At 37.4% G+C, this 14,992-nt stretch overlaps 1 protein-coding gene across 2 annotated transcripts; it reads right to left on the bottom strand.

Annotated features, from left to right (window-relative positions):
* Nucleotides 1-2,290: 2,290 nt before the first annotated feature.
* Nucleotides 2,291-13,707, bottom strand: LOC123765716 (G kinase-anchoring protein 1). 2 transcript variants are annotated; one of them, XM_045754412.2, is made up of 7 exons: nt 13,605-13,707; nt 11,234-11,392; nt 10,768-10,965; nt 10,232-10,384; nt 8,355-8,495; nt 6,180-6,347; nt 2,291-3,876 (listed from the first exon to the last, which is right to left on the bottom strand). In XM_045754412.2, exons 2-7 carry the CDS (start codon nt 11,381-11,383, stop codon nt 3,835-3,837), a joined length of 852 nt encoding a protein of 283 aa, XP_045610368.1. In that variant the 5' UTR covers nt 11,384-11,392; nt 13,605-13,707; the 3' UTR covers nt 2,291-3,834. The 2 variants fall into 2 exon arrangements, with proteins under 2 accessions (XP_045610368.1, XP_045610366.1); XM_045754410.2 differs by lacking the exon at nt 13,605-13,707 and adding an exon at nt 12,792-13,043.
* Between the last annotated feature and the right edge of the window lie 1,285 nt (nt 13,708-14,992).

Below are 14,992 nucleotides of genomic sequence, written 5' to 3' on the forward strand. Positions count from 1 at the left end.
TCGCTTGATTTTTAATGTTTGTAATATTTATGTATAATTTTACATTTGGCCTGAAAATATATATACTGTAAATGACATTTTTTACCCATTTGTAAGTAGATATAATGGGACATTCTCATGGGATCAGTAGACGCATGGTGTTCATAAACATTTATCTAAAAGCATTATTGTATAAATGAGAGATTTTTCCGTGTTGTAGCTGGCTCTTTTATTTGCACTGATTAATTATGTAGACTGAACTGGTTATAAGAAATAGATATACTTGTTTTTTGTGTGATGTTCGTGACGTTTATTATAACTTCCCTGCTGTCTTGGGTGTGAGTAAGTATTCTGATTTAGGGGTCCTGAAAATGTAGAAAGTCAAGGATAATGTATAAAATTCTTTTATATACACACACACACACACACACACACACATACATATTCACTTTTCATTACCCAATTTCCCATGGGGTGGTGATGAAGTGCTTATCCATCTAATAATAGTATTTTCCTGAATAATACTGTGTGTTTAGTGCTGGAGTTAGATGAAGTCTTGATGGCTGACTTTGTTGAATACTTATAGGTATGAGATAGTAATATTAGTTTCGGTTTTTTACCCTGTACTCCAAAAGCAAGGTTATTAAATTATTAAATTAATAATATATTAATTTAATAATAATTGTTATGGGATTTGAACATGGGAATATTTTAATAAGATACAGATAGAATAGAACAGATTATAAAGTGTAGAATGTAGAATATAATAGCCAATATGCAGAGCAATTCTGGGTGAATGGATCAATTGGTGCTATACCTTTGCAAGTGTTTTGGCAAGTACGATTTTTGGTACATTTCACACTTAATTCTGGTTACAATTATTAGTTTTTTGGGTTTAAATGAAAGAACAATTTTAATTACTCTGATACTTAATTCATAAATAATTTGTTTAATTTAAAAATTGAAAGGCTGACATTGTCAATATGTGCTGTTTTTTTTTTTAACTCGACCCCACTTTCATGGAACATTTTTTTAATTTACTGCTCTTGTACCAGAATTCTGTTTCGAAAGGTCGAAGGTCCACCTCCTACAACATTCCTCGAAAGCTTAGTCTGTTAAGGGAATTCTCACTATACAACACTTACGGGTTATTGTAATATTTTTATGTTTCATGAGAGTATAATACTAAAATAAAATTGTTTTCAATGAGTTAGTCTAGATAATTTTCCTTCATATATAATCTTATTCTGAATACTGTTGGATATTCCTGATATGGATGCTATTTGGCTTTCACAGTACAGTACAGGGTATTTATTTCTCCAAATATTGAGGTGGCCATTTAATAGGAGAATGCCTTTGTGTATTGACAAACTTTTTTGCACTTTCATATTGCAGTACAAGAAACTCTCCTATTTGTTACTTGATCATGTAGCCCTTTTGTGGCAGATTTTTAGATTAGTTTTATCTTATCAGTGTGGTGAAAAGGAAGAATATCTAGAAAATTAACCCACATTTAGAGTGACTATCATAAAATTTGTTGCCATCTGCGCACCTACAAAAAATTATTTATAATAAAATAATACATTTGTATGGAAAAGTCATGAAAAGGAGAGAAAAAATGGGTAAATGTAATTAAATGCCTCTTTCTGGTGTGTCCTTGGTGCCTGGCAAGCTCCAGCCAATTCAGTCCATGCCATGCCCTCGAGTTATATAACCCTACTGGGAACCAGAGGCAACCTGGCCAGTCTCTTTAGAGTTGCAGGGAATCATAGATGACCCTAAACAAGAAAAAGACCACCAGGAAAGTGGACAAATCAAAACAGATGACAGAAAGGTAAGCAAAGCATAAAAAATAAGTTTGCCTACAGTAATATATTCTTGCGGGCATGTCTGATTCCCTGCGACGAAGTGATGACCAGCTGTATCATTTGGGAAATACGAATTATACTCACGTGAAGGTATCAACAGTGTGATCTTTTAGACCCCTCCTTTTTCTGTTTAGCCATCGAAGAGGTCACTATCAGTCTGACTAATAAGCTAAACATATGTTTACTATATAACGATACTTTTTATGGTACCGAGATAACCTCGTGAAGGACGTTACCAAATCCAGGAGCAGAAAACAAGTCTACATCTCATGCATGTAAAATATTTTCCTTCAGTTCACTCATTACTGTTCATGTACAAATTGTCCTAAGGTCATATATAAAGTGCAATAATGATCAAAGAACAAGGGTATGTAAAAATAGGAAGATAATCATATACCAAAGAAAGAGCACATACAAAAATTATGATAATAAAAGGTAGTGTATTAAGAAATAATACTTTAATATGAAATAATACTTCAGTGCTATAAGAAATTCAAGAATTAGGTATTTTCCTTACAATTCTGTAATATATAAAATTAAAATATACAGATAATGTATACACTCATAGTTTACCACTTGGATTTTCTTACTGTGATATTTTATCAGCATATCTGACGTGTACCTATATCTTTAGAACAAAGATATAACTGAACACAATAAATATTTATCTCTGCATGTCCTTGATGCCCTGCTCCTTCTAGGGGTCTCTCTTCAGCCTCCAGTGGCAGAACGAGTACATCATCTCGGAGACATATTATATGTATTCACGTGTTTAAAAAGTTGAAACATAATTTATACATTGTCTAGAGTTTTGTATGTACTTTTAATACATTTTTTGTAAACAAATTTAAAATAATTTGCGGTATTTCAAATTACTGATAGTATTAACATGACTTGCCACAGTAGGTATTTAGCTGAATGAATTTTGTATTAATTCCATGATTACTCTCAGTACAAATGATTGGAAGCAGTTCACTTAACTGTTAATACACAAAATTTGTGTGAAGTTACCACGATGAGCACTGGAACCGTGCAGACTCCCACCCCCAATGATACCTGTGTATCAATACTGGACTAAATTTCTTATTTAACAGGCAAAGGTTACTAAACCAGTAAAGGGCTTTTAACCCTTAGATGGCAGTATAGATTAAGTGAAATTAAATGTATCTATGAACTATATATATCTACAAGATTTAAACCAAGTGAACAACTTGCACACAAGTATCACAGTACCATCAATTTCCCCTTCTGGGGAGGTAAAGGGTAGGGCAGTGGGTAAGGTGAAAATGTTTCCCATAACTATCAATCATGTTTACAAATACAAGCAAATGGCACATTATTTTTCTTCCTATTCACAGCCTATGGTTGTAATGATTGTGCATACCATTACAAAAAGAGTAAATTATCCGGAAAAAATTAATGCTGTATTACGGGACAGGATTTGAAGCAAAATTTTAACTTCTTGATATATATATAGCCCATGGAAAATTTTAGTTTTACAGTTCCACAACAACTTTGTGAGAATATTTTAGAAAACTAAACCTTACCCAACATAAAATACTCTTTATTGTATAGAAATGTAAAGGAAAAATAACAGTTTTAAACGCGTTCATAATGCCATTTTACAAAGATATTTAACAATTAATAAAAATCAGCCAATCATATATGCAAAACAACTTATTTTTACATACACTAATCTGATGATTATATTCATCTCTTATTTCTGCATACTTAACACAGTATTTTGAAGAACATTAGTATTTAAGATTAGCCTTCATAAAATATAAATTTACTCATTCAATCTATAATAAACTAATGAAATGTTCTAATATTATTTGTACTTCTCAACTATACCTCCACTATGGCTGCTCAAATTTCTTATAGTCTTTTTATCATGCTGACATTATACTGCAGAGAGAACTCCATAAACATTTTGGAAGAGTGTTGAATGTCATTTTCCCCAACTAATATCCCCAAGATCTTGGCTTTAGTCCTTGTTAGCCGCTTCTGCATTATGCTTCTTTTTACCCTGAAATACAAATGCAATATTTCAGTGTCTAGTCCACAAAGGGGAAAAAAAAAGATTCAATCCATCTGAATCATGTTTAAATTAGATGATGATGTTCAGACTAACATACAAATTTCCACTGAAGCTTGCCAATGTTTACTACTGTAAATCTGTAAGAAAATAGCAGGATAGGTGTGTGGTGTCGAGTGTGATGATGTAGCAGGAAATCAGAGGTCTCATCTTAAGTCAACAGTGAAGGTATGAGATCTATTTTGTTGCATGCTTTTGAGCCTTTTGTAACTTAGCAACATACCTTAGTAATATATATGTATATTAAAGGAGTTAGGGTGCATATGCACCTAAAATATGCCCCACTGCTGCATATTTTAATTTCAATTATACACAAGTAATGCACAACTTTTTTGTATGTTTAAAGGTTGGCTAGTATTATACTAGTCTCTTTCATTTTGCCATCTATATGGTCTAGTGATAATATTATGTTGCTAATATTCATCTCGGTCCTCTTTTTTTTCTGCCTATCTTCATAATGCTCTTGTTGCAGAGAGGGATGATAAACGAAAGAGCCTCGTAATGATCCTGAGAGATATTACAGTAAGAGCAGATAAATATGCATCACAATTGTTGGTACTTTGTGACTTCATCTTGAAATCAATACATTGGGAGGCTTATGAAGCAAGGATGGAGGATTTTTGGACTAGCAGATTCATAAATCTCAAACTTGAGACACTAACGTATCAACGCTTTAAGCAGGCTACAAGAATGAGTGAAGGAGATGTTCCTTCAATGCTGGATTTGATATTCACCAGGAAAGAAGAAGATATATTTGACAGTACCTGCTTCCCTTGGGTTAGAGCAACTATGTCCTTTTGAAAATAAATTATGTAATGCAATATAATCTCAATATAATCTTGAAAAGAATGAGGAAAATGAAGCAGTGGAAAACTTTACTTCAGGAGAGAACACCAGTAGGGAGCTGGTCGGCCAAGCGGACAGTACGCTGGACTTGTGGTCCTGGATTCGATCCCAGGCGCCGGCCAGAAACAATGGGCAGTTTCTTTCACCCAATGCCCCTGTTACCCAGCAGTAAAATAGGTACCTGGGTGTTAGTCAGCTGTCACGGGCTGCTTCCTGGGGGTGGAGGCCCGGGCCGCGGGGACACTAAAAAGCCCCGAAATCATCTCAAGATAAGATAACCATGGAGAACTTAAAAAAGGTTCTTCAAATTTGATTGGAAAGACTTTGTTGTTAGGCAAGGACGTATATAAATGAGATGTATGCCAAGTTTTGTGAAATATATAATGAAGGTACAACAATTTTTATACCAAAACAGATGCAGAGCTCGAAAGCAGGATTGGTTCAACAGAAATTGTGAGAGGGTCAGAGAAAAAATAAATGGAATCATTATAGGAAGAGGCCAAACCCTCAAGCATACCAGCAGTACAAAGAAGTAAGAAACAACTACACAGCAGCGAGAAGAGGGGCAGCAAGAAATCTTGAGAAAGGGTTAGTGGACAAATGTAAAACAAAAACCAGGCCTAATCTCTAAATCCATTAAAAGCAAATTGCAGGTAAAGGATAAAATTCAGAGATAGAAAATGGGGGAACAGATTCATATAGAATAAACAGGAAATTTGTGAAATGCTAAACAAACAATTCCAAAGTGTGTTTGTGCATAATGAAATTTTCAAAGAACCAAACACAATACGAATTTTTGAGAATAAACGGACTGCACAGATATGTCCATCTCTGTCTGGCCAAAGTGGAAAAATGTTCAAGGAACTAAGCAATTGGCCCAGGTGAAATTTCACTTTGGGTTCTGAGAGAATGTGCACCTGAGCTCGGCATTCTACCAACTGATTTTTCAGGCATCTTTGTGAACAGGGGTCATGGCAAATATACGGAAAAAAGTTAACATAGATCCAGTCTACAAAAAATAGTAGCAAGGGGAAGACCCTTGTATCATTAACAAGCATAGTAATCAAAACATTAGAAAAAATAATTAAAGCTAAATGGTGAAACACCTGGAGAGAAATGATATAATAACAGATAGTATGTTTTTCGATCAGGAAAATCCTGTGTAACAAATCTGTTTAGTTTCTATGATAGAGCCACAGAGATTTTACAGGAAAGAGATGGTTGGGTTGACTGTATTTGTTGACTTGAGCAGGAGTTCACTGATGATATATTTTCAGTATCTATTGATATTCCTGAACCCTTTGGGTTCACATATACACAAAATAAAAGAACAGGTAATCTTTCAGAAAATAAATACAAATAAAACATAATGCAAACAAGTAACTTACATGTGACTTTTTTAGATCAAGCGTAAGTTGGTTGACTTTTGACCTTTCTTGTTCTACCTGGGCAGAAAGGTTCGACACTTCTTGCGTGAGTTCCTCCCGTACTTTGGTCATTTTGTCCAGTTCTACTACTAACTCTGCCTTGCTTTTCATTTCAGCAGAGCAAAATACCTGAAATATTACTCATTCTATAAATCACACATTGAAATTTGAATAAATGAATGAATGAACTGAAGTAAAGAACCCCTTATTCTCTAGAATGAACTTAACTGAACATCTTCATATATCTTTATACAAATGCATGCTTTAATACAAACTAGATACCCTCTCTCACTGTGGTTGGTGGCACAGAAGAAATTTTACCAGCATTTCAGCCTTGGAGTGAAGCACATCAGGGGAAAACTTGACATGTTAATGTCGGGGCATAAATCGACGAATGTAAAAACAAACTTAAAACATTTTGTAATAAATTCATGGTTTGAAATGAGGTTAAAAAATCTAAGTGAAATTTTTTTATAATAGAAAAAATGAGGATTTTAGTGCAGATAAAACACAATGTAAGGAACACACTTGGTGTCTTTCATAGCCAAAGTCCAGTTCTTCCCATGATTGGAAGAATCGCCTAAGCCAATCAGGACTGATCCCTGATCCCAATCAAATCCTCATCCCTGGCACAGTTGGGATGTTTTAAAATGTTCCATTGGGGTTATACCGAGCCAAAGCAAGCACTAGAACAGTGCTACTCATAGGTGGACTTCTTCAAGAAGGAATTACTATCCCTTCACACCCAGACAATTCCAGTAAGGGAAGCTTACATATAAACAGAGGTATATTTAACCAGGTACAAGCACTCTCATACTTAAACTCAAGCTAAATCTGCACTTTAAAGCAAAATCTCCATATTCGTCCTTGGAATCAGATATCATATAGTATGTCCTCACTTAAACGAACTGTATAGGGCGAGGCTGATTCATTCCATATGGGATTTTGTTGGAAAAAATTTGACGGCCTACAATCACTATAATATATTCAAATTTGTGACTTACCTTACCAAGAGAGTAGTGTAGTGAAATACAGGTATCTTTATAATAATCCTGATGCACATTTAGGCAAGTACAAATCCATCAAGACCCATCTTTCCGACACACATTAAACAAATAAATCACAGAAAATCCATTTAATATCTATTTACCTTATCCCCCAGGCACTCCCTCTCAATGCTTCCCTCTCTCCTGACACCATCCACCCACCCACCCCACCACCACACCACGCGCCTGGAGCCACAGTCGTACGGGATTAATACTGTACGGCCCGATGCCTGACTTTCTGATCCGGAATAATCTCTGCTTGTCCGGCTTACTGGCCGGATTGGGTAACATCAGTAGACTTCTAGGAACATTTTGACTGGATAGGGATATAACTTTATCCACCCACAATTTTTCCCAGATTAGGGCAAAAGGGGTTAAAATTAGAGAAACCAGACCAGCCCCTTAATCTAATCCTTGCCTAGCAAGAACCCATACGGGCAATGTTCCGGCTCCCACACAAATGCTCGAGCAAACACTAAGTAACCCGGGGCCACCCCAACACTAGAAGGCAGTGGTACTATAGCCAGAGCAAAGCTGCTGGAGGAAGGAAAAGCAACACAGACCAAGAATCCCACATGAGACCCAGACAAGTTTGAACCTGGGATAGAACTAACTGGGATTTTTCTTGGCAGGCCTGAAGGACCAAGTAGGAAACCCAGGCAATGGGGACGCTCACTGGTAATTACACAAGTAGACAAAGTCTAGTTAATGTGGCTGTGACAGCCAACAAGTTCCAATTTAACTGTCATGATTCTATACAAGAATGAAGAACCCCTGATGAAAATTAGCCTAATACATCACCCCACTTCAAAAAAATAACCTTGGCTTATAATCTTATAGACAGAAACCTCGAGTTCCAAATACAGTAAATATATACAGACACTTGAGATATTGCCCAGGATGTAAAAAAATAATGAAAATTGAAGAAAAGAAACTGACAGGGCTGATGCAGTTTCTCCAAACCTAAGTATCGATATATAAACATAAATAAGACTGATAATGGAAGATGCATGAACATGTTTAACACTTTCTTTCAACTTAACATGAATAATTAATTTTAAAAGTAGTAACACATTCTATGAAACCTTACCTCACATAGTTTCTTATTTCTGGTCTTGACCAACAAGAGTTCACTCTTCAGCGAATCTACTTCTAATCTTAACGCCTGAATTTCAAAGTCTCGTTTTTCTAGTTCGGCTTCATATTGAGATACACGAACTTCTTGATTATACTGCAAATATAACATAGCTACAGTTAATTTAATGCCCTCCAATTCTGTGCATTTATACTGTCAGATTATATAAAATGAACAAAATCTTTCATGGCCTTCCTTACCAAATAGCTCAACACTACTTGGGTGACCTAAGCAAAGAGTTTTGCTATTACTCTAACGATTACATTTTAATGTCCAGTGACAAACTTAAATAAGAAAATAAACACACAATTAAAAATCACCTACAGTACTTATAGCACCCCAATAAGAAGAATGATAGATACAAGGCTTACAGAGGATCATTGCTCTAAACTCCACACACACATACTTGGCAAAATGCTTACTCAGAACATCAAATAAGTTTCTTTTCAGAGTAATGTTGTGATGGGGAGAAATAAGTGTGTGCTTAGTAGAGTCAGACAAGAGAACATATAAAGGCCCTAAAGTACAGCTATGTTCAAAGGGGCTTCTGCCAGTGTGGAGTAAAAAGGGTTTCGATCACATCAGGAGATTGTCAGGTGACAGAGGGAGCAGGCCAAGGAGTGCCGGATCAACCGGGCTGTGGTGGGTATGTGGGCCTGCGGGCCGCTCCAAGCAACAGCCTAGTAGACCAAACTCTCACAAGTCAAGCCTGGCCTCGGGCCGGGCTTGGGGAGTAGAAGAACTCCCAGAACCCCATCAACCAGATTTCCACTCAGTCCGTGGATTATGGCGATGTAATACTGCTGACAAGCTAAGTCAAGGAGAAATCTGTGATGATTGCCTTAAAGGGTTTATTTTTTTGCAGTTGCACTTCAGGTGATGCAATGTGTGGAAAAACTCTCTTTACACATAATTAACAAAACAGTGATGAGTAATGTACTGTATATAGGTCAACAATGTAGTATAAACTTGTATATTGCACACAAGTCTGTTCCTGGCATAGCTCAAAGGAAGTGTCTTGCAACATATTCCTTTGCTAATATTCAGTCTGTCAATGTCATCAGACACAGACCCAAACACCAGCAGGAAATACAAAATTGTGATTTGATGATAATAGCATTGCTTACAGCACACAATAACTTCATCAATAGTAGCAATTATAAATGATACCAGAATTTTGCTTGTGTAATTACACATTCTAGGCCTAACACATTATCTTTATAGTTAGTAATGTACTCAAATCCAGGTTTTTGTAAATAACATGTACAAATCTAGTTATTCAACACATAGTTGAATAGTTCATAGTGAATGAACTAAAAAGAGTAAAAATCGATTATAGAAACAAAGTCAATGTCATCTGTCACAAGCCGTGTTTCGGCACACCTCACATCTGGCATTGACAGATGCTGACCGAGCCCACCACCTGCCAACCTTCTACACCTCATGAATTCAGTAAAAAGTGTAAATATTTAGTTTATTTCTAATTTTCCCTACAGCTTACATCCAAATTAATAATTATACAAGAAAAATATATATATATTTTATATTCTTAATTTTTCTGCATCAGGGCAGACATGCACTTATTTCCATAGCCATACTTGAAAGGTTAAGTAATCTCAAAATATTATTTTAAAATAAAGCATTGTAGTAAATGTGCCAATAAAATATATATATGACACTCATAAGATATGTAAAGTATGAGACTACATAATATAGATAATACAGTAGCACACCACCAAACTACATTTTAAAAGTAATTGTGCAATCAAAAAAAAGAGCATAAAGCAATAGCTTTGAAATAAAAAACAATGAATAACCACAATGGTAATTACCTGTCCAGCTGTGGCTTTATAATTTTCATGTCTACTCTCTCTCTCGAGGGTTTTCTTAGTTGCCTCCTCAATGTCATCAAAGAATTTTTCTCGGTCTTGCATTACCTCCTGGCCAGGTGGAACAGGATCATCTGGTTCAGATTTTCCCGTCAGCTGAAAATAAAAATAAGTATCAAGCACTGAATGTAATAAAATGCCCTTTTGTGGTGAGCAAACCAAACATACATCTTCAGAAGGAATGAAGATGTATTAATATACGAAAGTACTTAAGGAAATTCCTGTTTCAATTCTTCCTCCGTGGTCTGACACTGTCATAGTTTATTTGCCCAGATGTGTATATATATACATCTGGGCAAATTATACAACTGACAAAATTTTTAGAAGAGAAGAAACCTTCAAGCATGTTGCTTGTACCATAAAATATGAAAAGGCTAAGGAGTGATCGAATCTACATTCTTAACTGGAAGATGAATAAAAACACACATGAATAAGTAAACTTACATGAAGAAAGGCTATAGGTTCATGGGAGAACCTACCTGGTCTGGGCGGAGATTGTTGAACTGGTCTAGGGACATCGTTAACGGTTTATCTTTCTTCTTTTTAACTTTTCCTCCTTTTCCTTCTTCTTGCTGTTCCTTCTTCATTTGCTGATAAAACTTTTTTTTCTCTTCAAAATCAAGTTTAGACAACATCAGGGCTTCTCTGAGGCAGCGCTCATTCTCATCACGGATAAACTGAAAATTAAATACTGTACTGTGGTTACTATTACCCCCCATATCCCCCACTCATTCAGTAAGGAGGCATTCGGCCTTAAGATTAAGAGAGGAATATAAGGTAACAAAGGCGGATATAATCTAAATGACACTCATCTATACACCATATCCTCCACATTAATCAGTATTACCACTCATAAGTTACCACATAATAAAGTATCCAACATTTGTCAATGTGTGCGGTAATACTGTACTAAGCAGTGCATTTATACACTCATAGGGAAACTACCTCATCGTCTCGACGCTGCCAGTCTTCATCCAATCTTGGGTTCACTTGACCATTTGTCTTAGCAGAGGATACGTCTTTTTCAACCCCATCAATTGTTTTGTTAGCTTGTTTCTTCTTAGTTTTACCTTTGTTGTTGGTTCCAAATGCCATTGCTTGCAGCTGATGAAACAAGTCACACATTAATCATTGTCATCAACAATTGGGTTTACTTTGACCACACTTCAATTGAACAAGATGATGGGTACAATTTGTACATGCATCCAACTAAACCAAACCAAAATGGCCATTTTAATATAGAATGGATAAGATTGCAATTATGTCAGTCTGTAATAAAAAGATCATGTTGTACTACTCACCAGCCTGCTGCAATTAAGCAAGCAATAAATGCACTGTATTGAAGAAAATAAATATATTGCACTGAAACAACAACTACTAAACTAGCACGCCCATCAACTCCCATCTATCACAAGGTGGCAGGCAGGTCTGCCCCAGGGGCATTAGAAAGGGGCATTTTATTATACTTGCACACTATTTCTGGACTACACCCTCAGTAGCTCCTATGAGCTTCCTCCCCCACAGTGCTTCCATGAGAAACCTGCCTAATTACCTTGTGTTGATTCTGGGAATCTGTGCCCCCCCCCCCCAACAGCCCAGTCTGTGACCAGGCCTCCTGGTTAGTAGTCTGGTCAACCAGGCTGTCAAATACAGCTACTTGCAGCCTGGTCGTCCAAGATATATATATTTAGGGTTCTGCATGAAGGACTTATGTCCTCTCCTCCATCACCTGCTCTCTCTTGATCTTAAGCTTTGCATGCTTGTCCCATGGTTATCTTTTATAGGTCATTCATTCAACTGAATACATTTATTTGGTACAGTATTCTACTTTCCTGACCTTATTATAATTGTTTTTTAAATTATATATAATTAGAATCCATCACAATCCATTGTCACAACATCCACCACTGGATTCGGGTCATCTTTTGAACATTATATATTATGTATCCCAAATATCAATGCCCAAATGGGGCATTGTAAATATGTAAGCAAATTGCTGTATAGTTATACATCTAAAAAAAAAGTATTCTCTCAATGAATATATATCAAGCAAATTTTAAAAATGTAGGAACCACTGGTGTAGAGATAAGCAGAGCACCTTTGGCCTGCCCAAGCCACCAAGAAATCATGGGATCATGACTAATGCTCGACATATATTACTAAAACAGCTGCTGCTCTTGCTTAACATCTTGCACGACTCACTTGTCTCTACACAAACTTTCTTCAAACCATCCTTAACTTAATACTGTTATTATAATAGTTATAGAGCATCCACCCCAAGAGCATAAGAGTGGAGCGACTTGTCCAGACTATCAATGGCATGCCATGTACAGTACCGGTACTAGGGAGATATAACTATTTCATCAGAATTCCTTGTTGCAGCAAGCCAGACCATTTAGAGGCAGACTAGCGTTGCAGCGTGCACTAGTGGGTGTTTAAAGAAGAGAGGTAGAGCGGGAGAGAGGCAAGATAAAGTATGGTGGTGGTGAGGTGATCAACTCACACTGAGGCCGTCGGCCGCCCCAGGCTTCTTCTTCTTGCTGACACATTTGTTCACCGTCTTCTTGGCGGTCTCCTCGCTCTTCAGTTTGGTCTTCTCCTGCTTCTTCTTCCCCGCTCGTTGATCGAGGTCGACATCAATGTCCAAAATGGCGAAACGCGAGGCCATGGCGACACGAGAGGCAGCGAGGTATAGGAGCAGCGGACGGCAGAAGGGAGTACTAGCCACTGCCGCCTCCGTAAACACTCCCTCTGACCCTCCTCCAACATCATCACCCTCCACTCCCTCCCCAAAACTCTAGTTTCCCTTCCATACACATCATTCTTTGGCCTTTTTCCCTCCGCACGACCCTCCATACCATCTACAACTCTCGCCCTATATTCTCAAATAAGCCCATATAATTTCCTAAACCTCCTACAAATTTATTTTCCGTAAGACTGTGCCACTTTCTAAGTGCCTCAGAACGCTATATAAACTAACAGTGAGGAATTAAAACAGCTTATAGGATGTTTTAGAATTTGTATGGTGCAACAAGTCAGTCGTTTTGTTTTGTCAGGGACAGGCAGCCCGTTGCTCCTTGTTTGTGTTACATCAGTATAGGACTGAGAACAGATGCTTTTTTACCCACTGGGTATTAACCCGTGGAACCACCTACCCGCCAAAGTAGTAAATGCCAAAACTCTGGTAACTTTTAAAGTACAACTGGAAAAGATCATCAAGGCAAATGGGGGGACGTTCGACAAGCCGCCGACTTCCTGTCTTCTTCCTGTCTCAGGGGAAATCTGACCTTTTGAAGAAGTTGTCTGGATCACCAACCTGTAAATTGTTAAATATTTTTAAAAGTTTCGATGAAATCAGCCCTGTTATGTTTGATTTGGTGTGTAGTTAACCCTGTGGCCCTCAACTGTTCCTGATGTGAGAGTCGACTTGCTTCTAGAATGATTCTTGTTACCCTGTGTTGAACTTTTCCCAAATCTGATGTAAGTCTTCCTGAAGATAAGGGGTCTACATGCTTGGATGCAATAATCTAGTAGGGGACTCACTGGAGATTTATAAAGTTGAATGACTACATTCTTTACCTTAAAGTTAAAAGTTGGCTTTATTATTCCTAGTTTGATTAGATGGATAGATATATACGTGTGTGTGTGTGTATTCACCTAGTTGTATTCACCTTGTTGTGCTTGCGGGGGTTGTGATATGTTCTTTCGGCCCGCCTCTCAACTGTCAATCAATCAATTGTTACTAACTACAACTAAAAATTACTAACTACTACTAACTGTGTATGTGTGTGTACTCACCTATTTGTGCTTGCGGGGGTTGAGCTTTGTCTCTTTGGTCCCGCCTCTCAACTGTCAATCAACTGGTGTACAGATTCCTGAGCCTACTGAGCTCTATCATATCTACATTTGAAACTGTGTATGGAATCAGCCTCCACCACATCACTTCATTCATTCATTCAGTGCATTCCATTTACTAACTACTCTGACACTAAAACAATTCTTTCTAATGTTTCTGTGGCTCATTTGGGTACACAGTTTCCTCCTGTGTCCCCTTGTTCGTGTCCCACCCGTGCTGAAGAGTTTGTCTTTGTCCACCCTGTCAATTCCCCTGAGAATTTTGTAGGTGGTTATCATGTCTCCCCCTTTCTTTTCTGTTTCCAAGGAAGTGAGGTTCAGCTCCTTCAGCCTTTCCTCGTAGCTCATACCTCTCAGTTCCAGGACAAGTCTTGTGGCATACCGCTGAATCTTCTCTAACTTTGTCTTGTGTTTAACTAGATATGGACTCCAGGAAGGAGCTGCATATTCCAGGATTGGTCTGACATAGGTGGTATATAGGGTCCTGAACGATTCCTTACACAAGTTTCTAAAGGCAGTTCTTATGTTGGCCAACCTAGCATATACCGCTGATGATATCCTTTTGATGTGATTCTCTGGGGACAGGTTCGGTGTGATAACAACCCCCAGATCTTTTTCTCTGACTCTTGCAGGATTTCACCTCCCAGATGGTACCTTGTGTTCAGCCTATTGCTCCCTTCGCCTAATTTCATTACTTTACCCTTTCCTGAGTTGAACTTTAGTAGCCATTTTCTAGACCATTCCTCCAGTTTGTCCAGGTCATCCTGTAGTCTCTGTCTATCTTCATCCGTTTTGATTCTTCTCATACTTTTTGCATCATCAGCAACCATTGAGAGGAATAAGCCTATA

Source organism: Procambarus clarkii, chromosome 37, assembly GCF_040958095.1.
Source record: "Procambarus clarkii isolate CNS0578487 chromosome 37, FALCON_Pclarkii_2.0, whole genome shotgun sequence".
In the NCBI taxonomy this organism is placed as follows: Eukaryota; Metazoa; Arthropoda; class Malacostraca; order Decapoda; family Cambaridae; genus Procambarus; species Procambarus clarkii.